General features: G+C 45.7%; 9 protein-coding genes across 9 annotated transcripts; 4 read left to right on the top strand and 5 right to left on the bottom strand.

The window, feature by feature from the left end:
* Nucleotides 1-411: 411 nt before the first annotated feature.
* Nucleotides 412-2,699, top strand: APUU_60562A (putative AMP-binding enzyme; the record flags this gene model as incomplete). Its single annotated transcript, XM_041693816.1, has 4 exons — nucleotides 412-585; nucleotides 641-896; nucleotides 945-2,535; nucleotides 2,594-2,699. The coding sequence occupies 4 exons, from the start codon at nucleotides 412-414 to the stop codon at nucleotides 2,697-2,699; spliced, it is 2,127 nt and encodes a 708-aa protein (XP_041559708.1).
* Nucleotides 2,700-3,054: 355 nt separating this feature from the next.
* Nucleotides 3,055-4,064, top strand: APUU_60561A (uncharacterized protein; the record flags this gene model as incomplete). Its single annotated transcript, XM_041693815.1, has 3 exons — nucleotides 3,055-3,553; nucleotides 3,666-3,758; nucleotides 3,853-4,064. The coding sequence occupies 3 exons, from the start codon at nucleotides 3,055-3,057 to the stop codon at nucleotides 4,062-4,064; spliced, it is 804 nt and encodes a 267-aa protein (XP_041559707.1).
* A 209-nt stretch (nucleotides 4,065-4,273) lies between these two features.
* On the bottom strand, nucleotides 4,274-5,321 carry APUU_60560S (uncharacterized protein; the record flags this gene model as incomplete). Its single annotated transcript, XM_041693814.1, has 2 exons — nucleotides 4,274-5,174; nucleotides 5,236-5,321. The coding sequence occupies 2 exons, from the start codon at nucleotides 5,319-5,321 to the stop codon at nucleotides 4,274-4,276; spliced, it is 987 nt and encodes a 328-aa protein (XP_041559706.1).
* Nucleotides 5,322-6,237: 916 nt separating this feature from the next.
* On the bottom strand, nucleotides 6,238-8,892 carry APUU_60559S (WD repeat protein; the record flags this gene model as incomplete). The annotated part of the gene is made up of 1 exon (XM_041693812.1): nucleotides 6,238-8,892. The coding sequence occupies one exon, from the start codon at nucleotides 8,890-8,892 to the stop codon at nucleotides 6,238-6,240; it is 2,655 nt and encodes an 884-aa protein (XP_041559705.1).
* A 3,152-nt stretch (nucleotides 8,893-12,044) lies between these two features.
* pmp47 (putative peroxisomal membrane protein Pmp47) lies at nucleotides 12,045-13,119 on the bottom strand (the record flags this gene model as incomplete). Its single annotated transcript, XM_041693811.1, has 3 exons — nucleotides 12,045-12,157; nucleotides 12,208-12,935; nucleotides 12,998-13,119. 3 exons carry the CDS (start codon nucleotides 13,117-13,119, stop codon nucleotides 12,045-12,047), a joined length of 963 nt encoding a protein of 320 aa, XP_041559704.1.
* A 1,482-nt stretch (nucleotides 13,120-14,601) lies between these two features.
* YPT1 (Rab family GTPase YPT1) lies at nucleotides 14,602-15,722 on the bottom strand (the record flags this gene model as incomplete). Its single annotated transcript, XM_041693810.1, has 5 exons — nucleotides 14,602-14,796; nucleotides 14,892-15,119; nucleotides 15,177-15,224; nucleotides 15,337-15,460; nucleotides 15,712-15,722. The coding sequence occupies 5 exons, from the start codon at nucleotides 15,720-15,722 to the stop codon at nucleotides 14,602-14,604; spliced, it is 606 nt and encodes a 201-aa protein (XP_041559703.1).
* Nucleotides 15,723-16,439: 717 nt separating this feature from the next.
* APUU_60556S (M1 family metallopeptidase) lies at nucleotides 16,440-19,992 on the bottom strand (the record flags this gene model as incomplete). Its single annotated transcript, XM_041693809.1, has 12 exons — nucleotides 16,440-17,034; nucleotides 17,094-17,306; nucleotides 17,371-17,813; nucleotides 17,868-17,938; nucleotides 18,003-18,213; nucleotides 18,271-18,296; nucleotides 18,355-18,471; nucleotides 18,535-18,652; nucleotides 18,721-18,942; nucleotides 18,994-19,418; nucleotides 19,493-19,662; nucleotides 19,727-19,992. The coding sequence occupies 12 exons, from the start codon at nucleotides 19,990-19,992 to the stop codon at nucleotides 16,440-16,442; spliced, it is 2,877 nt and encodes a 958-aa protein (XP_041559702.1).
* A 2,488-nt stretch (nucleotides 19,993-22,480) lies between these two features.
* Nucleotides 22,481-24,013, top strand: APUU_60555A (TFIIH/NER complex subunit SSL1; the record flags this gene model as incomplete). Its single annotated transcript, XM_041693808.1, has 3 exons — nucleotides 22,481-22,707; nucleotides 22,805-23,140; nucleotides 23,209-24,013. 3 exons carry the CDS (start codon nucleotides 22,481-22,483, stop codon nucleotides 24,011-24,013), a joined length of 1,368 nt encoding a protein of 455 aa, XP_041559701.1.
* Nucleotides 24,014-24,427: 414 nt separating this feature from the next.
* APUU_60554A (DUF5572 domain-containing protein) lies at nucleotides 24,428-25,098 on the top strand (the record flags this gene model as incomplete). Its single annotated transcript, XM_041693807.1, has 2 exons — nucleotides 24,428-24,657; nucleotides 24,765-25,098. 2 exons carry the CDS (start codon nucleotides 24,428-24,430, stop codon nucleotides 25,096-25,098), a joined length of 564 nt encoding a protein of 187 aa, XP_041559700.1.
* Nucleotides 25,099-25,360: the final 262 nt, after the last annotated feature.

The following is a 25,360-nucleotide window of genomic DNA, read 5'->3' as shown; positions in this document are numbered from 1 at the left end:
GGAAAGATACCGAGGCTTTTACCGCAATTGTACATTTTGTGGGGCATCCATTGTCTTGCTTGACCACTCATATCATTGGCCTCCTATCTCTCGGGCCCGCCGACAGGAGGGCTTTCAACCGCCGCTTCATAGTTAATCTCCAGCTTCTCAGGCTCTACTCCGTGCCTCGCTCTTTCTCTCTCATTGTGCGCCTCTCTCCCCCAAGCTTCCCTTCCCCTATTTCGCACTCTCCCTCCCAGATCGACGCCGTTTTGCCGCACGGCTAGTTGATTTATCTCCGCCGCCCTCCGAAACTCGAGATCCGGTTCTTTCTTTCTGTCGGTTCCTGCAGTATACACGATTGATCAGGTCGGGATCCCTGGCCCTGCCATCTTAGATTTACTTGCAAACGTATCTGACTACCCTTTAGTCATGTTTTTCTCTCAGGAGCGAACTCACTTCGTCCGTGCGGCAGAGCTCAACCAGGAGCCTCCGAAAGGCAAGCCTTACTCTGTCCCTGTTCCCGGCACCAAGAAGGACGGACGCAGCCCGATATACCGTGCTTGGAATACACCGGACGAACTGGTGAAAACACTGGACCCCAAAGTACGCCACATTTCCCTCTTTTTATTTCGTGAATGATGGATTTAACGACAACTAGGTCACCACTGCACACGAGATATTCGAGTCCACAGCGAACCATTCCTCCAAGTCCGATTGTCTCGGATGGCGCCCATATGATCCGGTGAAAAAGACATGGGGTCAGTATCAATGGATGAGTTATGCCACGGTCCAAAAACGGCGCACTGAATTTGGTTCCGGGTTGGTTGAATTACATCACAAGCACAATTGTGCGCACCCTGGGCAGTATGGTGTTGGCCTTTGGTGTCAGAATCGCCCGGAGTGGCAAATTACAGGTATTTATTCCGCCCGCTAGATTATCATGGTTTCAGCTAAGTTTTTAGACCTGGCATGTATGTCTCAGAGTTTATACTCGGTCTCGATCTACGATGTGCTCGCCGCCGATGCCACCGAATATATCATCAACCATGCCGAATTGAGCTGTGTTGTGGCTTCTCTACCTCATATTCCTACACTTATCAAGCTGAAACCGGTTTTGCCGAATCTGAAAATCATCGTGAGCTTGGACTCACTCGATGCGGGCGAGCAGGCGGGCCACTCCAAGCGCGCGCTTCTAGAGTCTATGGCTGCCGACCATGATCTGACGATCTACAGCATGGAAGAAGTTGAGATCTTGGGCGCTGCCGCTAACCGTCCTTGTAACCCCCCGAAACCCTCCGACATCGTCACTATCAATTATACTTCTGGTACTACTGGTGCTCCCAAGGGTGTGGTCCTGACCCATGAGAACGCAGTAGCAGCCACCACTGGTGCATTGGTGGCCATACCTCAGGCGCGAAATGATACCTTTCCGTCGTATCTTCCGTTGGCTCATATCTTTGAGCGTCTCATCGAACACGCGGCTCTTTGGTCCGGCGCTCGCATTGGTTACTTCCATGGAAACGTTCTCGAACTTGTTGACGATCTCAAGTTGCTCAAGCCCACTGGGTTTGTCTCTGTCCCTCGTCTATACAGCCGTTTTGGAAGCGCTATCCGCGCCGCGACCATCGAAGCCCCTGGATTCCGAGGAACTATGTCCAAACACATCGTTTCCGCCAAGACCGCAAACTTGAAAAACCCGGATCCCAGCAAAGCTACCGTGAAGCACGCTCTGTACGACCGGATCTGGGCCAAGAAGGTTGCCGCGGCCATCGGACTTGAAAATGTAAAGACAATGGTCTCCGGTTCTGCGCCCTTGGATCCGTCCCTGCACAACTTTATGCGAGTGGCCATTGGCGCCGATTTCTCCCAGGGTTATGGTTTGACCGAAACTTATGCCATGGCATCCGCGCAGTCTTCCAGGGATATTTCTTCTGGAAACTGTGGACGCGTCGCCCCTTGCACAGAGGTGTGCCTGCTGTCTCTGCCAGACATGGAATACTCAGTTGATGACAAACCTTTCCCTCGTGGCGAGCTCCTCCTTCGTGGCCCCAATGTATTCAAGGAGTACTTGAAGAATCCCGAAGAGACGGCCAAGGCTGTCACCGAGGACGGGTGGTTTCAGACGGGTGACGTCGCCAAGATCGATGATAAGGGCCGTATCATCATTATTGACCGTCGTAAGAACGTTCTCAAGCTAGCGCAGGGAGAGTACATCTCGCCTGAGCGACTGGAAGGCATCATCATGTCGGAGTTGGGATATTTCGCGCAGGCCTACGTGCACGGCGACAGCGTGCAGACCTTCTTGGTCGGTATCTTTGGTGTGCAGCCCGATATGTTTGCTACATTTGCCTCCAAGGTACTTGGTCGGACCATCGAGCCCACCGATATCGCAACTATCCAGTCGGTCTTGCAAGATGGCAAAATCAAGAAAGCGGTGCAGAAGGACCTCGATCGTGTCGCGAAGAAACACAAGCTCGCGGGGTACGAGAGAGTAAGGAACTGCTCTCTGATGGTCGAACCTTTCTCAGTAGAGAATAACCTACTGACACCAACGTATGTACTACTTTATCTCGCTTTTGAAAATGAGAATGATGCTAACTTCAGATTCTAGTCTCAAACTCAAGCGTCCTCCTGTTGTAAAGAAGTATCGCCAGCTTCTGGACCAGTTATACGAGGATGCTAACAATGAGCAATCTGCACCTAAAGCTAAGTTGTAATTTACTTCCGGCTACAACGTAGTTTCACGCGAAGCTTTCTTGTACATAGCACCTGATGGCGGATATCTTTCTGTATGGGTTTAGAATTTACATTGTATGATACATTATGTTAATTAGCTTTATATTAAAGCAATCGCTATATAACACTTTAGCGAATTACTGATATCGACACTTGGTAGACTTGCGCACGTTGAGTCGTTTGTATACAGCTAGCTAGCTGCACGGGGTGACGTGACATGTGATCTGCTAGCTAAACGCTTGGCGCCAGCTGCCTCAACTTCCCTCCCAAGTTTGTCATTCCGACAACAGCACACTCCGGCAAGAACTTACCAATTCTAGTTTCAGCTTCGTCAACATGCATCTTATGAATCCGCTCTCTCTCTTACTACTCTTAATAACGCCGGCCCTCTCAGACTTAACACTCACCATTCCGCCCTCCCCGCTCCTCCCAAACCCTCATTCCTTGCCCGCCGACACCCATGCAACACTCACCTCGACAACCCTCGCAAAACCCATGAAAGCACCCCTTACCCGCTCCGCAACATTTGTCTTCTCTAGGGTCGCTTCTTCTGAATACAAGATTTCCCAAAGAGACGACCTCTCGGGTTCGTACCTACTCGATATTCGATCGTCGGAATATGTTTTTTCACCGTTAAGAGTTGATCTTGACGAGAGAGGGTATGTGAAGGGTGTTTGGGAGACATTCCGGGGCAATGAGTGGGGCAATCGCGGAGATGAGAAGTACCTGAGGCCCGCGAATGTGCAAGTTCGTAGCGGGCATGGGGATTCCGGTGGTGTGGTGGTTGCCTTGAAGGTTGTTGCGAGGAAGGGATTCTATGAAGTTCGACAGACTTGTATGTGTTTCCCGCCCCTCCAATCGCCTCCATTTGCATGCTGTTTGCTTTCTCGGAGGCGCTGTTCAGACAGTCAATATATTGTTTTGTGCTAACTAACATTCTCGGGTAGTCTCGCCGCTGTCGCTATTCAAAAACCCCATGATTTTGCTTGCGCTTGTTGCGCTGGGATTTACCTTCGGAATGCCCAAGCTCATGGAAAACAGTATGTTTAGTCATTCTTATCTGCATTTGCCCTTAGCCTAGTCGTGTTCTACCTGTTTATCTTACGATGTGGGTTGCTAACGGTTTGAGCGCAGTGGACCCCGAAATGCGTGAGGAATTTGAGAAACAGTCTCGCGCGTCGCCTATGGCTGGTGCGCAGAATGCAATGGCTGGTGGTGGTCCCGCAAACTTCGATCTTGCAGGGTGGATGGCTGGAGCTGCGCCCAGAGCACAACCTGTTCCGGTGTCTTCTGGTCCTGGTGCGGCGACTGGGAGGGAAAATAAGGGAGGAGCGCGGAGGAGGTAAGCCGCCCAAGGAGTGTTATTTGGTGTATATTTAGTTGGAAGTAGGTATGTGTATGGTATAGATAGGACCAGGGTAAGGGTTCGCCAGACGCTACATGCGCGCTGCTATATAATTCCAGTGCAAATAACAGACAGCCTCCAAAATACCATTACAGAACCATCATAATACGTGCATAACCCCGGTGGTTATGGCTAAAGTTACAGGTATAACTAAAAATCACCTCCACCAAAGTCATCTCCACCACCACCACCATAATCGCCTCCATAATCATCATGGTCATGGTGGTCGTCAATCGCATCTGCTAGGAGCGCACCTCCAAGCAACCCGCCTCCTACACCCAGCGCCGCCGCACCAGCCATCCCCATCCCCCCCCCACCTGGCCGTCTTTGCGGCTGCATCCCCCCGCCATAATAGGGTTGCTGCGGGTATCCGTAAACGGGCTGCGGCCCATATCCAGCGCCATAGCCAGGCCCAGGTCCATATCCCTGTTGGGGCGGGTAAAATCCACCGGGGGCCCCGTACCCAGGACCAGGACTGGGAGCGCCATATCCGGGTTGAGAGGGGCGGTATCCTCCATACGCTGCCGGCGGGCGACTGGAGTATCCCTGACTGGATGAAGCCTTGCCCATGAGCTTACTGAAGAAGCCCTTCTTCTTGTCTTTGCCTTTATCTCTGTCCCCCGCTGGGAAGGAGGATGTTGGAGAATGTGGGGTGTCATTGTCGTAGTAGCCTGCTGCCGTGCCAGGCCCTGTGGAACTGGACCTTGCGTCTTCTTCGGCTTGCAGCCGCGCTGCTAGCGCGGCGTCGCTTTCGGTGGTGTCTTTGGCGCTTGCTCCAGATGCTCCCGGGCCGGAAGCCGGTTCGCCGTTGTATGGATTGTTTGATGAGAAGTAATTGGCCTTTTTCTTGCCAAAGTCTTCAGCGTCGGCGACGGTGGATGGATTGCCGGGCCCAGATTCTTCATATGAGGGCGGCGGTGCGCCTGGTTGATCTGCGTGTGGTTGCTCTGACGCGGGTATTGGGGCTTGTGCTGGGGCTTGTGGTGTAGGTGCTGGGGTGGATTGGGGTGGCTCCCATTGGGATTTGCCTGTGGTCAGGTTGATGAAAAACCTAGAGCAGGGTTGGGTCAGACCTGTTTGAGGAGGAAGAGTAAAAGTGATGGAATGCATACCATTGCTTATATGTATCGTCGAACTGTGTTGTCCACCCCTCCGGGACAGAAGGAGGAGGGGGTCCAGGCGGCGGGGCGAACGACATCAAAAAGTATATCGAATCTCTTTAAGATTGCACCGGGTATTCAAATGTGATCGTAGCTCCAGTGGAAGACGTACTTGAAGTGATGGAAATGTTAAGGTGCCAATACAAATGGAAAGTTCGCGTGATAGGCCAAGTATTGAATGCAAGAGTGGTGTAGGTGAGGTGCGGGGATTGTCATGGCCGTCTTATATAGCCCTTTAGTCACGATTGCCACGGGAATTCTGCTACGATGTTATTGGTGGACCGGATATTCTGTTACCTACTCCGTCCTACTACGTACTAGTATTTGAATGGGACTGGGAGCTGCGGTTACTGTGTGGCTGTGCCCCTAAGCCACCGCTAATATAGAAACATATTTGGATGTTGAATACAGGATCAGGTATGTTGTCAGATACGGTAGGTATCGAAAGTACTTGTGCGTATAACATATAAGAGCCCAGGCAACCTGCAAAGTGTGAAAATCAGAACTGACGTCACTCAGGCTGATATCCAGCCCTACAACTGGAGTAATGAGCTACCTTGAACTACCTAAAACTAGCATGAATAATGACTTCAGCGTATAATTAATATTTAATATATGTTGTAGCAAAAAACCTCTGAGATCTCAATAATTGAGAACATTTTGGGAACTACTGGTAACCACTCGCTGGCCTAAATAAACTCTATGATTGAAAACTGGAGTTATTTTTTCCTTTCCCCGCACAAATTGTACCGCGTTTTTATTAGCTATTATATTGGCTACATTTCACGCCTGCCTAGTAATCTCAAACCCCTTACAAGTATTAGGTGGGTTGTAGAAGCTCTAGTACGCTTTATTCCAACCATTATCATTAAATCCATGCATGTTATATACATAATGCAAGATAAAGCCATCATCTATTGTGCCTTGTATAATCACACCCGCAGCTTATCCTATTTACTCAGAAAAGTTTGGGTTTATCGTGCTGCTATCGGGCCACCAGTAGTCATCTTCAAGCTCATGGTCATCAAGAATAGCTGGACGAACCGAACCACCCCCGCGTCTAGAGCATCTCAGAGAGGATGTCTGCGAGCTTGCAAAATCCTCCATATCCGAGTCACCGGTAAGATCTATGACTTCAATAGTAACACTGTCAGGTGTCGATATAACCGGCTGCCTGCGTTTCGGTGAAATCTTATAAGCGGGTTCATCAACACCTTCATCACTGCATAGATCAATGAAGTCATGCTCATCAACACACTCAGTTTTAATAACCACAGCCTCTGGATTCCGCCTCTTGTTCCGACCACGCATCTGGTTGCGTACTGTTGCAAGCGTTATGTGCCCTTCAACTTCTTCCCGCGCTTCAGGTTTCAAGCCCTCGCGATACTGAGGGGGCATGCCACAGAGCTGTCGTACCGTATAATAATCTGCGAGTTGAGTGGATGCCACGCGTTCTGGTTCTGGCGACGTTCCAATTGGTCGTGCCCAGGCAGCAAACGGGCCCTTATAGTGAGGGCCTTTGCCAGGCCCAAACACAGGGTGAATTTCAATTTGCCCTGATGAAACCAGATCCTGAGCAGCCCTAACACCAGAGTCCGGATCCGGTTCTTGCTCAACACAGTGAGGGCTTTCTTTAAAAATGAATGCTGGTGCATCGTCTGGACAGAACGGACTATTAGATAGAAGATGCACTCCCCCAGAAACATCTCCAATCAGCAAATTAGATTGATCCGGTGAAAATGCTCCACACATGATTCCTTCATTGAGAGCGGCCGTATCTTCAACAAGCACGTCATCGGGCGCGCGAAGGATATTCCACCTTTTTACCACACCGTCTGAAGCGCCTGTATACAACTGGTCAGATGTGGAGCCCCATAACTGCATGTTGACGCCGGTATCTGCTTGTTCTCTAGGAACCGTTTCATCCAGTTGATTCAAGGGAGCTCCATGTTTGAGCTTGTGAACGATTTCGCCACAGTTGCGCATATCCCAGACATACGTGACTCCGTCTGTACAGCTAGTGGAAACATAGTTTGTATTAGCCGGACAGAACGTCACTTCGTTCATGTCCAAAGCTGGACAATCAAGCTCCAAAACCCGAGACTTGAGTCTCAATGGCTCGTAGATGTTCACAACGGACCGGGTGCCCCGGGTAACTTGCTGACCCGCAGTGCAAGCTGCCCCAAATATGGGTAAGGTGGGGTGCCAGGCAACATCAAAAACATTCTGTGAATTTGGTGAAAAGTACTCAGGGCCGACGGATGATTCCCGAAAACGGAATGCAGCAAGAAGTCCATATTGAGCGACACCATCTTCCTTATCGGACATTCCTGCGAGGAGGTAGTCCTTTGTTGCGTGACTAGACCCCCATGCAATTGATGTCGGTACCAACTCAATCTCTTTTCTTGACCTCGCACGTGGTAATTCGAGTGCTGTATATTCAGCATCATTGGTGTCCCAATATCCAATCATATGCGTCCCCGTAGCCAATATATTTTCAGCGAAGTTCGAACGTGCCATAACAATCACCTTCGAGTCGTGTTTCAGGGTCTTATGACACGTAGCTTTCCCTCTTGAAGTATCCCATAGTTTAACGGTGTGGTCATAACTGGCAGTATATAACGTGTCTTCAAACCACTGCACAGCAGTAACACTCATGAAAAGACGAGAATCATTCACAACGTGGCTTGCTGAGCCGGTACCTCCGGGACGTGGTATGCAGTGGTCTGGCAGCTCACATAGTTCACTGTTGGTGAGATTTCCGAACAGGAGATTATTTTTTCTATTATACGCCATCATATGCTCATCACATTGTGCGGTAGCACCTGCTGCGAATCTGGTCCCATCGGGTGACCATGCTAGAGAAACAACATCATTCGAAGCACCCTTCCATGCCTTTGACACTTTGAAACCACCAGTGAATTGCGAATATAGTTGCCGGTTCGAGTGTGCACCCAATTCCCGCTGTTGGAACAGACTGCTGAATGAGGTATTCTGCTGTCTACTAATCCTGCTCGCAGGGGGTTGGGGTGTTGTAGAAGGGATACCATAACGGGGGCACCGTAGCGGACCCCTCGGGATTGGCACGGTCTTGATTTTTTGCACTTTCCCCTCATCCTCACTATTAAGCAGGGGGAATTTCTCGTAGTAATTGGTGGGGCCAGCTCTTGAACGACCAGAGCGTCGTATCACCGCGGACCCTGGTAGTGGTACGTCACTATCAGGCGATGGTGATTGGGCTGCCTGCTTTCTTTGCGAGCTCGGTGGCTTTCTCCTGGGTGACGGTAATGTAACTGTTCGCTTGGTCATCGACGCCGGATTGGCAGGAGCTTTTGGTGGCACATGCTCGGTTGGCCGTGAGTTACTTTGCGGGCGTAATTGAATATTTCCCCTGGGTATCTTCACTCGGGCTTTTGATCTCTCGGTCGCTAAGTTGGTGACTGGACTCCCCGTGTTCTGAGGCTGCAGGAAGGCATCTCGTGCCTCATTAGATGCCCCTCTTATAAACTTCGAGAGTAGATCTTCTGACTCTTTGATCATGGAGGGGTCATCCGACCCTAGGAGAGTCGAGGTTATAGAATTTCGAGAATTAAGAGAGTCTCTTCCCATTTTAACTAGACTCCGTGTTATTTGTATTGTATAATTGGGGGGGAACAACATTAATATGTTGGCCCGGGCTAGGCTGATTAGAGGTTCTTACCTAGTCTCGACTTGATGCAGGATCCTCAGGTTAGAACATACATTATCGCAAGGGGTATTGGATATGCGACGAAACATGTGTGCCCTGTTTGATGAAACAAAAAATTTCCAGAGACACCCTTATAGGTGTTATTAAAGGTAAATAGTATCAATGGCCCAAGGAATAGCGTAGCAGGCAGTGTCTCACTCTCATTTAGAGTGTATAACCATAATATCTAGATTTACCCTCAAGTGGTTCCTAGATATATCAATATGTGGGAGATTAAAGCCACTAGCTGTAGAAAACCAAGGACAGTTTATTATAAAGGCAATGCCTAGAGCAGGGTTATTGTTAGCTTGAAGTGGAAGAGGAAGAAGAAGCCTAAAAGGACTCACATGAGGGAGGGGGACCTCGAGGTAAGGATTTAAGACAACACGATCGCCTTTACCTTTAGTCACTCAGAAAGCTATGTGATTAGCATGTAATTATGCTCAATTCTTCAGTGTGTTAATGGCTGCTTGAGGTCTGGTAAAGTGATTAGAGGAAGAGAAAGGATTGAGAGTTAGCTTGCTTTGTCTCTCTACCTACGCGTGAACGCGACAGCCACTTTTACCATAAACCGTAGGCGGTCAAACTTTGATGACAAAGATATAACTAACTAACTAACGTAATTCCCGGTCGGTTCGTGTATCCCGGTCGGTTCGTGCAACTCTAAAAAATCAAACGTGTTAACTACCTACTAACTTTAACTAGCCACCATATCACAAAAAGCGTGTAAAATAAAGTAAGAATTAATTAAGTAAAAAAGTAGACTTCAATATACTATTAATAATTTAAAAAATTAAAAAATCTTGAATACTTATTAAGCTGTATTAATTTATAATCTACCTCCTTAAATCCTATATAATTAATTAAAGAGACTTTAATCTTAATTAGAACTCTATAACTACACGAGTAGGCTATCTAAAAGATAAGAGGATATATTAATAGTATAGATAGTATTACTTAATATATATAGTACTATTCTAAGGTACTTTTAAGTATAAGAGATAGCTAATATTATCCTAGATACTAATTCCGCCACCCCTCCTAAGCTAGTAGGAAAGAACTAAGTAATAGAGTTTACTAAATATTATCTAGAGATAAAAAATAGATTTATTAGAAAGATTAATTACTAAAAAGTACTATATAAAGATCCAAAGATTATTAATACTTTTTTTAATAAATTATAGAAGGCTAAAGATTAGTATAATATTATAGATAAAGATATTTATAATTTTAATAAAACTAGATTTGCTATAGGACTTATTATAATAATAAAGATAGTTTCTAGAATAGGAATATCTAGTAAACTATAGCTTATACAGCTAGAGAATCAGGAATAAATTATAACTATTAAATATATTAATTTAAGAAGATGGTTAATACCCTCTACTATTATCTTTAAAAAAAAGATTTATATTAAGGAATAGTTTAATAAAGCAGTAATTCTAGAAGATTAGAAAGTTAAAATAAATATTAATAGATAGATTATAGATATAATTAGTCTATATTAGCTTTAAAAAGTCTTTATTCTAGCTATAAATAGTTGTATAAGAGAGGGGTATTAATTTCTTATTTTAGATAGCTATAGAAGCTATCTAATACCTGAATTTAATATAATATATAAGGAAAATAATATTATATTAATTTATATATCTACTTATTTATCTTACTTTCTGTAACCTCTAGATATTAGTTATTTTAGTTTTTTAAAGAGAGCTTATAGTAAGCTTATTAAGTAGAAAGAATACCTAGAATATAACTATATTAATAAACTAGATTTCTTAAAGGCTTATCCAGCAGCTTATAAAAAGGTCTTTACTATAGAGAATATTAAAAGTAAATTTAGAGTAACTAGAATAGTCTTCTTTAATCTTTATATAGTACTGGATAAGTTAAGCTTAAATATAATAATTAAAATCCCCTCTTCTAGTAAAGAGAGTAGTTTAATTTCTTTCTTTTAATTCTATATATCTTATACAGTCTGTTAAGTATATTAAAAAGCTTTCTTAATTAAGAAGTTTCTTAAAAATAGATTTAGAAGTCCTATATCTCTCTTAAAGTAAGTACTAGATAAGTTTATAAAGAGCTATAAATAAATTATTTATAATACTAGCTTACTAGTAAATAAAAACTGCACTCTCCGTATAGTTATTAAGAGTAATAGATAAAAAAAAGGTTATTCTAAGTACTAGATAACTCCTACAGAAGATCTTTTATTTTAAGAAGCTAGGAATCTAATTTTATTAAAAAATAAGTAATTAGAGATAGAGGGGGATAGTACTGGTAGAAGTACTTTTCTAATTTTAACTATACTTAAACAAGCCCTATTAATATATTCTGAATATAATATTAAAGGGTATACTAGGACGAGATACCTAAATCATAAATAAATTTAGTTTATTTAATTTAAATTACTTTTAGTTATTGTACAGTGCTTTAAAGTTAATCAAGCATGGATTTTGGGGGGGTAAGCACGAACCGACCGGGATACACGAACCGACCAGGAATTACATTAACAACTAAAAGTAACTTAACTAACTAGTTAACTAAAATTAACCTACAATTTCAGTAGGAACTTGGGAGATACGATATAAAATAAAACTTAAACTAAAAGAGCGGAGGCTGAAAGCCTGAGACCTGGATATGTTATATGTTATTTCCCCGAAATTACAAAGGCAAGAGAGAATCTAATTATGCATGAACAATTATATACAAAACTTAAAAGAACCATCCTACTCCATGTTAAGGTAACAGGCGATGGTCGTTCCCAGTAGAAGTATTTAGGTATTGCTTTGGCTTTATGCACGGCTCGTATTGCACACCAGGAACCTTCTGACTGTATAAAGGCTGTACAAGAAAACGCCCCATTGTTAGATAGACTGGCAGGGTCTAGAATTTAAATCAACAATGCCATCTTTGGAAACATGGGGTACAGACCCATTCCACAACTGCTCCGCAGTGGGGTATAGTTGGTCGTTAAAAAGTCTGTCAACCCCAATTACCCATTGGGCCATCTCACTACCTATAACAATCTTGTCTATTTGGCAGCACGGCTTCTCCTTAGGGTCACCATTGAGTCGTATAGAACATCCTTAAATGCAAATAAGAATGCGGCGGTGATTGCACTTTGGGTGACCTTAGGTCCGATTCCTGTAGAATCATAAGCATCGGCGCGCGCATCGGCTAGATGGTCAACTTGCCTTTGTATAATCCAGTGTAGCCCTCTTCGTTGATTATTCTTTTCAAGCTCCCATTCAAACTCTCCTTGGGTCCTTCCTTACTGGCAACGTGCATCTGGCTCTTCACTGTGATGTAAGGGTATGTAATTGAGGTGGCTAGGATTTTGCCCAATGCGCCGAGATAAAAGGCATCCTTTGGTGTCATACGGCGGCGGCGCTCCACCATGTTTTTCAACTGCTCGAAGATGGTATACTGCAGAATAGGATTAATCACCAGGATAAGGGCAGGTAGAACACCGGAGAAAAGTGCAGCTGGGCCCTCTTTCTGGAGCAGCTCCATCAGTGTGCCAAAAGTAGAGGCCGGCTGCTTCTTAGGGCCACCGGGTAGCGATGGGTCATGCTCTGCGGATTTGCGTGCGGTCATCCTGGTGTTGATAACCCAGATCGGGTTGGTGAGCAGGACAGTAGCACTCCCCGCAATCGCACCAGCAATCATTGATTCGATTGTCGACAGCTTCTTTGAGCGACCCGCTTTCTCGGCAGCTTTCTCAAAGGCCGATCGAGTCCATTCAAACCAGTAGTAATACACAAAGTTAGTGACACTGATGCCAAACAACGCCGACTCAAGACCAGAATAAAGTCCAATTATTCCCTCCCTTTGCACGATACGGCGAATCGCATCAATGGTGGAAGACTCTGCACGCTTCGATTCGACTTGCGCTCGAGTTGAAAGCGTAATAAGCGGATATCTAAGAAGGCCATGTGAGATTATGCTTCTCAAGCATAAACGGACTCTGTTTCATGCACGCACGTTAAAACCATAGACAGTATCCCACCTCCAGCGCCCGCCAGCGCATGGGCTATGTTGTCGCTCTGTTGTGCAGCTGCAGCTGCAGCGACCTTCTTCGGATCCTCGACCTTCGATAAAGACATAATGAGATACGGAGACTATCCTTTCAAACTCGGACGCGAAGGAGTGTGAATATGCGATGGATTTGATAGCTATAGTGAGGTGGAAAGAAAGGGAGGCAAATGAGGAAAGAATTGAAAGGAGGTGTCAAAAGGAGTGGTATACGAATTACAATCGGAATAAATGAGGAGTGGTTCGAACAGAGTGAAGATGCTTGGATCGCTTCCTTCGACTGGGGATTGGGGAATGATGCCCGGTTTCATGACGTTGCCGAATCCCTATACCTCGGCTGATTATTTACGGTCTTCCCATTCTCCTTCCGAAACCTCGTAGAAGCTACAAAAAGCAATTGGTAGTTTGCTTAAGTACTCGCCTCTATGGCCTCAAAATCTTCACCAGTATCAGATGTTTTTTTTTTATTATTATTATTATTATTTCCTTTCGCGGTTAGTCCTATACGGGTTACTTCTTGGTACGTAGTAGTACCTATCTGGTAACCATTTCCAAGCGTTACGGTGTGGGCGTGGTCGAGACGGTAAAAGACGACGTCTGATTGTCACGTCAGGCTTCACCAGGTCTTTGACCGAGGTTGATTTTTTGTTCTCACTGTGATAGAACCTACTCTGTACCTAGATCTTGATTCATTGTTGCTTTCTATTTGGTTATACGAGTAATGAATGAAACCCTTGGGAAATCTATGTCGGTGCTTACTACGGAACCGGTGCATCCTGCATGTGATCTTGCTGAAATTATACATACTACGGTATATACTAGGAGGTCGTATGAAGGAATCAGATGCCCGGACGATCGCGCTCGTGCTTGTTTCGTTCTCCCACCCTTTTTTTTTTTTTTTTTTTGTGGTTGTTGTTGTTGATTCTCAGGGGAACAATACGGTCGAGGAGTCAGGTGTAGAGTCATCTACTACTGTGTCTTGAAGCCGGGTAGTGCATCAGGTCTAGGTTTCACAGTTTTAATAGCGTTCTCCGTAGTTCTTAGTTCAATCTAGGTGAGGTACAGATTAGATATGGCCAGAAAAGGTTTAATAACTTCTAATTTACCACACAGCAGTAAGTCACAAGTCATTCATGCGTTTCCTATTAATTGAGCCCGACAAGATACGCAAGGAATCCAACCTAAGCAACATGAAGTAAATGAAGTAAAAATGCCCACAGTAGAGTCGCAAAACAGAAAGTAAGCAGAAAGCAAGGAAGAACGAAGTGTCGGGGTGAAAAATAAGCAGAGGGACAGGGTGCTAATCCCTCAAAAAATGATCTTGTATGAAGACAAAGTGTAGTAAGCCGGCTAAAGCATCGCGGAGAATCGAAATACCCCCCCCCCCGTACTCATCCTCAGCTAATTAAACCGGTCAACACCGTTCGTTCGTACCGTGCTGAAGGAATACAGCCACCAAACCTTGCAAAGCAAACCAAAGCCCCACGGATGATTCTCTGTGCCCTGTGCCAAAGGGGAGTGTTCGGCAATAGTGATTTTGGGTCATGATTCGTCTAACAGCAGCCACCACCAGATCCAGATTGGACACCCTGTCCCTGACCAACCTGCACAGTTGGCTTGTTGTTTACGGTCGCGGTGCCCATGCGCTCCTTGATCTGTCTAGCCATCGTCAAAAAGGCTTGCTCCACATTAGACGCATTCTTGGCAGACGTTTCCAAAAACGGGATTCCAAGGCTATCAGCAAATTCCTAAAAGGCGCACACGCAAGTTAGACAGATTACGTGAGCGAACGCAGAGAGGGGTTACTGATCGATTGTGCTGGTATGGGGTGGTGGCTACAGACCTTCGCGACAGTATATTCCACGACCTTCTTATCCTCCATATCACTCTTGTTTCCCACAAGCAGCTTGTTGACACCTTCGGTCGCATAACGGTCGATTTCCTGGAGCCACTGCTTCACGTTGTTGAAAGAGTCCATGTCGGTAACATCATATACAACGCAGATGCCGTGAGCGCCACGGTAATAAGACGATGTGATGGTTCGGAATCGCTCTTGACCGGCAGTGTCCCACTACATGCCGTGTCAGCTATATTTGATCATGGGAAGAAGTGTTCCGAGTCTTCGTACAATTTGAAGTTTCACTGTTTTACCGTCAAGCTCGATAGTGCGGATTTTCTATAAGGGAGCTGTCAGTATACTGATGTTCGCTTTCTGGAATGAATGCTTGAGGACAACTTGAAGCGTCCCCCCCCAAAAAAACAACAAAACGGTTAGTCGGGATACGTACGAAATCCACGCCAATAGTAGAGATGTAGCTTTCTGTGTAGGTGTCATCGGCAAATCGAAGGAGCAAACAAGACTTTCCAACGCCAGAATCTCCGATAAGGAGGAGTTTGAAGAGGTAATCGTATCTATCCATGTGGTTAGGACACGGCAGTCCAAATTACTCGGCCTTTCGAGAGGAACAGTAGCGTATGGCATGGGGGTAGAGCACTCTGAGTTTTAAACACATTAGCCAGTTGAGCAAGAAGGATATATCAGAGTTGCGTAGGTAAGGCAGATAAATGAAGAGGAGGCACCATATCGCTGGAACAAGCAACATCCGGAGTGCAGACGTATCATTGTTAAAACGTAGTAGGCAGACATTCAAACAACTTACCACTCGGGGTTCATCTTGGATCCTATCCGACAGGGTATTCTTGGAATGAAAGAAAAGTACGATTAAATGGTAGACAGTATCTGCAGCGAGACAGGGAGCGAAATCTAAGTGATGTAAATGTCGTTAAGAAGTGTCAGCCAGGATGGACTTCGGCGGTGTTGGCTAAGTGCAGGAGAGCAAAGGAGCCCAGCGTGCAGGTAACCTGTGACCGTTTCACGTTCTGACCCAGGCCAACCTTGACCAAATTAGGTCTAGTGTGTTCTTTTCAAAAATAGCCCAGTTACCTAAACTACCGCGTAGTAAATCCCTTGGCCTGTCACTTCCAGCTTCACTAAATATTAAACTACAAACAACAGCAGGAAATTTTCGAAGAAAGGAACTTAGTTAGTTAGTTAGTACCTTCGGGATTATGTAAACCTATGTAATCTAGAATTTTCTGCTAGTTTTCCTGGATAGAGCGGATGTATGGAGTATATGTCAAGTCAAGCAAGGGAATATTCAATGAATATTATTAGACTTAGGCTAATGTAGGGTAGGTTACATACTAATTCAACATCTAAGAGCATACCTAGTTCAAGAGCTTTGAGTTGGGACAAGTTTAATAATTAATTCCAATTTCCAAGAATCACCATAATTGAAAAGGTTATTCAGCTCAACATATTTAATGATATACACAATAAGATCGTTCCCCCAAATGATGCAACATATTCATCTTCTAATCCCACCTACCATCAAGCATATCCATGTTCTTCAAGCCATTTCAAAACTTGTTTTTCATCTCTTTCCTTGTAGTTAGCGTTGGTTCGAATGCTGTCTGCTACAATCACCAGTGCACGATCATACGCGCTTGTGTCCTTTTTCTGAAAGAACGCAGCAATATCTGCTCCAATGCTGTGGTCCGCGAATTTGGAGAGCCCCATCCGCACAAAGCGCTCGAAAACGACGTTGTTTGTGGATAGACGATCTTCTACAAAACTCCAGTTCTTCTTCAGATATTCCCATAACAGATGGCGAACTTTGGAGTTTGCAGCCAAGGAGACTGCACCATTGTGCACGTCTTGGATCGCAACCTTGTCCGAGAACACGAAATCCAGGTAATCATCGACCAGCGCAGCATCCTTCGTACGCCCAAGCGCAGCCAAGCAGATTTCCTTGCCATCAACGGAATCGGTTCTGAGGTACTCGTCTTTCACAGAGCTGTATTCCGAACGAGTACCCTCTGACACAGCAATGCCAAAAATAGTAGAGCGGAGGTTTGTGTGGATAGCGCCCTTGTCCTTCGCGGTGGCCCAAAGATCAAAGCGTTTCTTAGCCTCCGTGACAATTCTGGATAATACGGTTAATCATGGACGAGACACGGAAGACGGGAATTGGAAATCGTGTACCTTTCATTGCCTGCCAGCCCTGACATCGCAATGAGAAGCTTCCTCAACTGGACAGTGAGATAACCCTCATCGGGCTTGAACTCCCAGCCGATTTTATTCACAGCAGGGGAGGATAATCCACCAGCAAATTTCTTCAGACCTTCAGCCACAGCTTCATTCTGGGAGAACACGGATCGCAGATTGCCGACCGAGGACGAGATTTGAGACCAAACCCTATGAGATGTGTTAGTAGAAGACTAAGGCCAAGGGTTGTCCACCTCAGGGGGAGATGGCTTACAAATAGTTTTTCTCATCCTTGAAGCCTTCTAGGAGAGACAATAGAGCCGCGGTGGTGCCTTCACCAGATACAGCAAGGGCGGCAGCATCACCGATTAACCCGATTTTATCCTCAGTACTTAACGAGCCTAGAGATTGACCGAGCTTTTCTAGTCTATCGGGAGAGTAGTTGGTTCGATAAAATCCTGAGAGATCTTTGTTGATCTTGTAGAACGAATCATGTCCAAGACCTTGGATAGTGTCTGCCTTGGAAACAAGAGCACGAGGCTGCTGAGTTGCCAGCTCTGGCCCCGACTTGATGCCCAGTGGGATCCACCACATCGTTTGATCTTCTTCGGGTTTAGCATCACCAGTTGAGAGGAATCGGTTTTGTCGAATCTCAAGTTGACCAGTCTCCTCCGCAACAGTGACAACGGGGAACCCAATTTTGCGAATCCAAGGGTCCTTCAGTGGAATGTTAGCCAATGATTATATAAGTCTTATCTTGATACCACTCACCATGAAGCTATTAACATCCTGCTTAGATGCCTGGCTAAGCGCAGACCAGAGGTCATTGGTAGTAGCGTTGCCTGGATGTGGCCCTTTAGCAGCTGCCAAAAGAAGTACACTAGTCATGAATGGAAACGAACGTACCGTACGCATGAACCTTGAGATACTGAGCAACACCTTGAAGGAAAGTTTCTCGGCCAAGATGAGTACTTAGCATGCGGATCACTGAGCTCCCTTTTAGGTAGCTAATGTGATCGAATATCTGATCAACCTCTAGAGCGTTTTTAACGGGCACTTGAATTGGATGAGACGCGCGCAATGAATCCAGCTGGAATGCTTGTTGGACACCTTCAGCCTAAGCAATAGTCAACCTCTTGGGCCAGAAATTAAAGTTACCTCGGGCATTGCGTACCACAAACTGGGACCAGATATTCCATTCTATTCCAAATATTAGGCAATCCCTCTCAATAACAAGAAAAGACGGCAGATTACTTACCAGGGTAGAAATGGTCGACAGCAAGCCATCCAACCCAAGTAGCAAACCCTTCATTCAGCCAAAGCTCGTCCCACCAATCCATTGTGACGAGGTTGCCGAACCATTGGTGCGCAAGTTCTAACATATAGTCGACGTCAACCAGGCCCTAATGTTATGTTTTGCGAGTAAAACCAGACTTACCGTGCGCAACGACGTAAGCGATTCGATTCTTATATCGAGTATCAGACTTTCCCTCGTCAAATAACACAGCAGTTGTGCGGTATGTCACAAGACCCCAATTTTCCATAGCTCCCATAGCCTAAGATAAACATAAAATAAACCATTAAACTTTGGATTGGCCGGATGAGACAAAAAGGGGAAACTTACAAATTCATGAACGGCTAGAAGGTCTGCCTTGGGCAAAGGATATTCTATCTCAAAAACTTCCGAGAAATAGTCGACCGTCCGGTGTGCACACTCAAGAGCAAAGCGGGCTTGTTCCTTAAGCCCTTTTGTCGTATAAACACGAACGGGAATACTCTTTCCTTGGTATTTCCGTTCAGTTAAGGCTTCAACATAGTCAAAGTCACCAACTGCCCAGGCCAAAAGCTGATGGATAATGTTAGCGTGTATTTATTTCCAAGGAAATTATATACGAACATAAGTGCTCATAACCGGAGTGGTGTTAAAGGAAACCACTTTGAGCTCTGACTTGCTGCCATCCTTTTCAGACTTGACTGGCATATTGCTGATAGCCGTTTGACCTTTGGGCACCTCAATCTCGAAGTCAAAGGTAGCTTTAAGATTAGGCTCATCAAAACAAGGGAAGGCCCTGCGCGCATCGCAAGACTCAAACTGAGTGCTTAGCATGTAGTGGAAGTCGCCTTCTTTGGGAGTATCATGGGTGGGCTCAACGGTGGCCTTATACTTTGAGCGATAGAACCCAGCCATGGCATTGTTCATTGTGCCAGTAAATGAGATAGAGACAACGACATCTGATTGAGGGAGCTCTTCGGGAAACCTAAGCGTCACACGCTCCGATTTCTGGTCGTAGGTGATTTCAGATGCCTTCGCTAGTTCTGCGCCTACAGCAACATCAATGTTAAGGTTGTTCGTTGGTCAGAGATAGGGCATTCAGAATGAAGTTAGTATCACATACCATCTGCTGCCAGAAGCTCCGCGTGCTGTACTTCAATCTCTTTGGAATTGAGTACTACTTCCTTCGTGGGGCCGCTGACTTTAGAGTTGATTTTGACAATACCCTTGTAAGCCCACGATTCACCGAGCTGTAGGTCGAAAAGTGATATGCCATAATGGCTGGGCTTGACCCTACGGTATTGATTAAATTCAACTCACTCTATCGGGGAGGGTATTCCAGAGAAAAACAACTCACGCGCTGGGCAAGATGTCTCTGTCCTTTGATTCCATTGCGCGAACTTCAGACGAGCAGTGTCTTTTAGTGGTGAGCGTTATGACAGGTCTGATTGAACAAGCCAAGAATGTGCGTGATGAAAGATGAGTTCGTGTGAGGGTGGTTGAGCGAGATGAGGGGGAGGGACTGAAGAGCGACGAAACTGGTCGGAGGGGTCGATAAACTCGAGGCACTGGCAGGCGACGGAGCCCAGCTCTGGGTGACGCGATGCTGCGTCTCCCCCACATTTGATCAAACCACCTCAGCGGTTATCGCCGGGAAGAGTGGTCGGCTCTTTAAAAAGAGAAATCTCTTGGGAATGGTTACAGAGGATGGCAAGGGCCTGACTAAGAAGTATCTGTGGAGTGTCATCAACCTCGCTTATCTTTTTGCCAATTGTATTCTGTATCCGCAAACCCTGAGCTTTTAACGGCGCAAAGTCAGAAAGTCTACGGTCCGGACCCTCGGCCAGAGAAGCTTGGACCGTTTCTGGCGCCGATCCGGTACCGTGCTTAATCATCTGGCGCCCGGACCCACCTGGCGCCCGATTTCTCTTATACACCGACATTTTCCTGTAGACTTCAGCACCTCATAACTCATTCAATATGACTTCAATGGATGCGGCGCTGGCATATTTAGATTCTCTGGATCCTAGCGAATCGATTAACTATACTAAAGTTGCAAATAAGTATGGTTTAAACCGATCAACGCTTTCTAGGCATCATCGCGGGGTTCAACGCTCGAAAGAAGAGCAGTATGCCAACCAACGATTTCTCAACAACCAACAGACAAAAGACCTTTTAAATTATATTAATAGATTGACGAGATCCGGCCTATTTCCATCCCACCAGATGATTGCTAATTTTGCGGAGGAAATTGCTGGAAAACCGCCTGGAAAGAACTGGGTTTCGCGCTTTGTAAAGCGACATGAGGACGAGCTTGTCAACCGCTATACAACTGCCATGGATGCCTCACGCAAGCGGGCTGATTCTGCATTATATTACTCTTTATACTTTGATGCGCTTGAGCGGAAAATACGGGAATATGATATTCAGCAAGAGGATATTTACAATATGGACGAAAAAGGGTTTCTTATAGGAATTCTTCCTAAAGGCAAGAGAGTCTTTTCTAGGCGCACCTACGAGCGTGAGGGTATTCGACAGCGGGTTCAGGATGGTAATAGAGAGTGGATCACAACAATTGCCTGTATCTGTGCAGATAAGACCTCTCTTTCTCCTGGTCTTATATATCAAACGGTATCTGGAAAGCTTCAAGATAGCTGGCTGCAGGGCTTTGAAGAGAACTCACACCAGTGTTTTTTTGCATCCTCGCCATCTGGATGGACCAACAATGATCTAGGATACGCCTGGCTTCGAGATGTATTTGATCGCGAGACCAAGGAGAAAGCTAGAAGGCGTTGGCGGCTTCTAATCCTTGATGGCCATGGATCTCATGTCACAATGAAGTTTTTAGACTTCTGTGATAGTAATAAGATCCTTACTATTACCTTTCCGCCTCATTCCACGCATTCCCTGCAGCCATTAGATGTTGGGATCTTTGCTCCTCTCTCCAAGGCGTATGGGGATCGATTAGAACGATTTTTGCATAACTCTCAAGGCATCAGTACAATTAGCAAGCGAGACTTCTTTCCTCTCTTTTGGGAGAGCTGGGAAACGGCTTTGACAGCAAAAAATATTGAGAGTTCATGGAGATCTGTTGGATTATGGCCATGGAATCCGGAGAAGGTTCTAGCAAGGTTTACCAAGCTACCAGAGGAAAGACCATCATCTAGTGAATCGTCAAAGTCAGTACTGCAAGCAGAGGACTGGCGGAGGATAGAAAGACTTTTAAAACAAGTTGTTTCTGATGTTTATGACCAAAACACTAAGAAACTAAGCTCTACGATGTACCACCTCTCTACAGAGAATATTATACTGAAACTCCGCTGCCAGGGCCTTGAGGAAGCGTTGGTGAATGAGAAAAGGAAACGCCAGCGTGGTAAACCGCTTATATTCCAACTTCAGGATGCAGAAAGTGGTAATGCAGTGCTCTATTCTCCAAAGAAGATCCAGCAAGCACGGGATCTCCAGAAGGAGAAGGACCAGGCAATTAAGGATGCTAAAGCTTCAAGAGAAGAGGCTAAACTTCGCCGCCAGCAAGAAAAGGAGGAGAAGCGACTAATTATTGAGGAAAGAAAGAGGATTCAGGCGTCTAATAAGCAACTCCGCGTGCAGCAAGCTGAGGAGAAGAAACGTCAAAAAGAGGCTGCAAAGGAGGAGGCGCGGATAGCTAAGGAAGTGGATAGTCAGCTTCAAAATGATATCAGAACTGCTAGAAAGGGTAAAAAGAAGCAATCTACACCTTCAACGCCTCAAAATAAGCACGATATTGTTGTCCAGGAAGCTGAGGTTGTTGAAGAGTCCTCTACAACGATAAATCGTCGAGGGCGCCAGATTCGCCTCCCCCACCGGTTTCGTGACGATTAAAAGTGTATATAGGGTTTTCAGCGCGTCAAATTTGCCACACTAAAAGATCTTTAAGAAATATAGAATGTATTGGGTTCAAAAGCTTCATTTTTAGTAGTGTTGTTGTGTATAGAAATCGGGCGCCAGGTGGGTCCGGGCGCCAGATGATTAAGCACGGTACCTACCTACAATCCTCGCCCCCCAGCGCACTTCTCGGGCGGTACTCACGAGGCCAAAGCCGAGTTTTCCTCACCAACACTTTCTGTGCACAATGGCTGATTCTGATGAAGAATATATTGGAGCCATTTCTGAGGATGAAGGCGATGACAATGTTGTTCGTGGTTCTCGAGGCGCGGCCGGTCCGGCTTCGAAGCGAAGGAAGCAAAAAGGCGGAGCGGAATTCGAGCTTTCGCGGACATGGGAAACTTTAGTTGAAGGTGCTGATGGCACGATCAGCTCAACAGTCGAAGGGCTCTTAGAAGCCAGTAAGAGGAAGAGGTTAGTCACCCAATATCATCCATTCGTTTTTCAAAATAAATCGCATTACTGCAGTCATCGTCGGAGAAGTTGCGCTGATTCCACTTGTCCAATGAAGGCTCTTGAAGGACACAACACCACTACAGCGCGGCATAATACGCCATGTTGTTTTGGTTTTGGACTTGTCACAGTCAATGATGGAGAAAGACCTGCGGCCAACGCGGTATCTTTTGACTCTGCGATATGCACAAGAGTTTGTGAGAGAGTTCTTTGAGCAAAACCCCATCTCTCAGGTTGGCATTGTTGGATTGAGAGATGGCCTTGCGCTCCGGATCAGCGACATGAGCGGAAACCCTACAGAACATATTAATGCAATACAAGACTTGAGGAGTCAAGATCCGAAAGGTCTTCCTAGTCTGCAGAATGGGCTTGAGATGGCCCGAGGTGCGCTATTGTATGTTCACCTGGTTTGGAAACCACTGCCTGACTCTATACCACACGCTAATAACAACACTTTCAAAGTCATACCCCCAGCCACGGAACTCGAGAAATTTTCATCATCTTCGGCTCGTTGCTTTCCTCTGACCCTAGTGACATTCACCAAACGATTACTACACTTATTGATGATAAGATCCGGGTCGGAATTGTGGGACTTGCAGCTCAGGTAGCAATCTGTCGTGAACTATGCTGGAAAACAAACGGTGGTGACGACACCTACTACGGTGTGGCTCTTAATGAACAGCATTTCCGAGAGTTAGTGATGGATGTAACAACCCCACCAGCCACATATTCCCAGAAACAATCCACAGGCTCCCTCTTAATGATGGGCTTCCCATCGCGTACCATTGAACCATTCCCGTCTCTTTGCGCCTGCCACTCTAATCCCACTTCCCGGGGGTACCTATGCTCGCGATGCAATAGCAAAGTTTGCGGTCTTCCTGCGGAGTGCCCATCCTGTGGTCTTACCTTGATTCTATCAACCCATCTCGCACGGTCCTATCACCACTTATTTCCTTTGATGAACTGGGTTGAAGTACCCTGGCAACGTGCTTCTCGCAGCATTGCTTGTTTCGCCTGCGGCATACCTCTTCCCGCCGTTCCTCCGAAGGAACAATGGCAGGCCACTGAGAATCTTGCCAAGGGAATGAGTGTAAGCAGTCGTTACGAATGCACGATTTGCAAAAATCATTTCTGTATTGATTGTGACCTCTTTTCTCATGAGGTGGTGCACAATTGTCCTGGCTGTCAGAGCAGGGTTGCATACCATCCCCTTGATGGTGTTTCTGGGGGACAAGATGGTCTAAATCAAATGGATATCTCAAAATAATAGGCATGGTGCGATTGCACACAAAAGTGAAATAAAGATACCCAATACAAAGCAAGTTCGAGGGCAGCAGCTCCAATCAGCTGCATAATGTTGACATTTTAACCAGCTTCTTGTTCAGGAGGATCTTGTTGGAATACCTGTCAAAATGTCACCGCCACACTGAACAGTTTTCCCGATACGTAGTAGTACTGACAAACCAGACCCGTAAGTCACAGTAGAGGAAGCCTCGGCTATTCCAAGCTTCCTCCGCAAACTCCAAATCCACAATTTTCTACAAAGCTGCAGCACCAAGCAAAATCAACTCTCAGTAATCCAGAGGATCAGACGGGGCAAGGTCGCAAAAAAAAAGCCGACAGTCTATTGTTCGAGTCAAAAAATAGGAAATAAAAAAGAGCGACACAACCCCGCCCGCCAATGAATATAGTCACAGAGCCGGAGACATCATCTCCACCTTTCCACGAGAGCACCACCACCTTGCAAACAGAAATTTTTGAACAATTAAGGACATATCCATTCACAAAGGACCGTGAATTTGCAACGGGTCTTGCGATAATACTCGGACATCCCGAAACACCCGCATCGGAAGGGGAGATAACCCGCAATGATGATTTGGTTCTACAAGCGAAGTGTTATTACTTTACCAGGTATGCCCCCTGTAAAGCGGTGGGGGGTTTCCTAATCCCTATATATCTTCATGTACGGAGGTAAAAAGTTTCCGTTGTTTATGCTGATTTGATCTTGTTCTTACCAGGAAGAAGAACCTTACGTCGCCGGTGAATATTGCGACCTTCAAATCTTGGCTTGACGCAAGGCCGACACCCAGCAATTCCCTGGAAGAATCTCAAGAAAATGATTCTTTCACAGTATCTGAGGTATCATCTTCTGAGCATATAGATCAAGTATCAAAACCCACCTCACAAGAACCAACCTATCCCACTTCCTTTACTCATATAGTCGAGCTTATCACCACCGGCCAGCCTATCCCAGGGATCCAAGAGATACCGGATACTCTTTTGACGGGTCAGGGTGCCCCAAGTGCGAAGCCAAGGAGATTAAAACCCTGGGAGAATGAGAAAACCACCTAGGGGTTCTAGGTATCAAATCGTCAGATGAGGTATGACAGCTATAACAATGATTTGGGTGGAGTAGACCGCTCACAAACTGTCTAGAAATCCAAGTTTTCGTAAATATATAGCTCAATCCTAGTCCTTTTTTCTGTTTCACATACATCTAAACTCAATTTAAAGCACTAGAGATGGTACTTTATGAATCATAGCTTCTTTCTGGAGCAAGAACTAGTAATAAGACATGCGTATCAAGAAGGGACCACATATATGAATACAAAAA

Source organism: Aspergillus puulaauensis, chromosome 6 (genome assembly GCF_016861865.1).
Source record: "Aspergillus puulaauensis MK2 DNA, chromosome 6, nearly complete sequence".
In the NCBI taxonomy this organism is placed as follows: domain Eukaryota; kingdom Fungi; phylum Ascomycota; class Eurotiomycetes; order Eurotiales; family Aspergillaceae; genus Aspergillus; species Aspergillus puulaauensis.
Note: the sequence above shows the minus strand (reverse complement) of the source record. Positions and strands in the feature narration are given on the sequence as shown.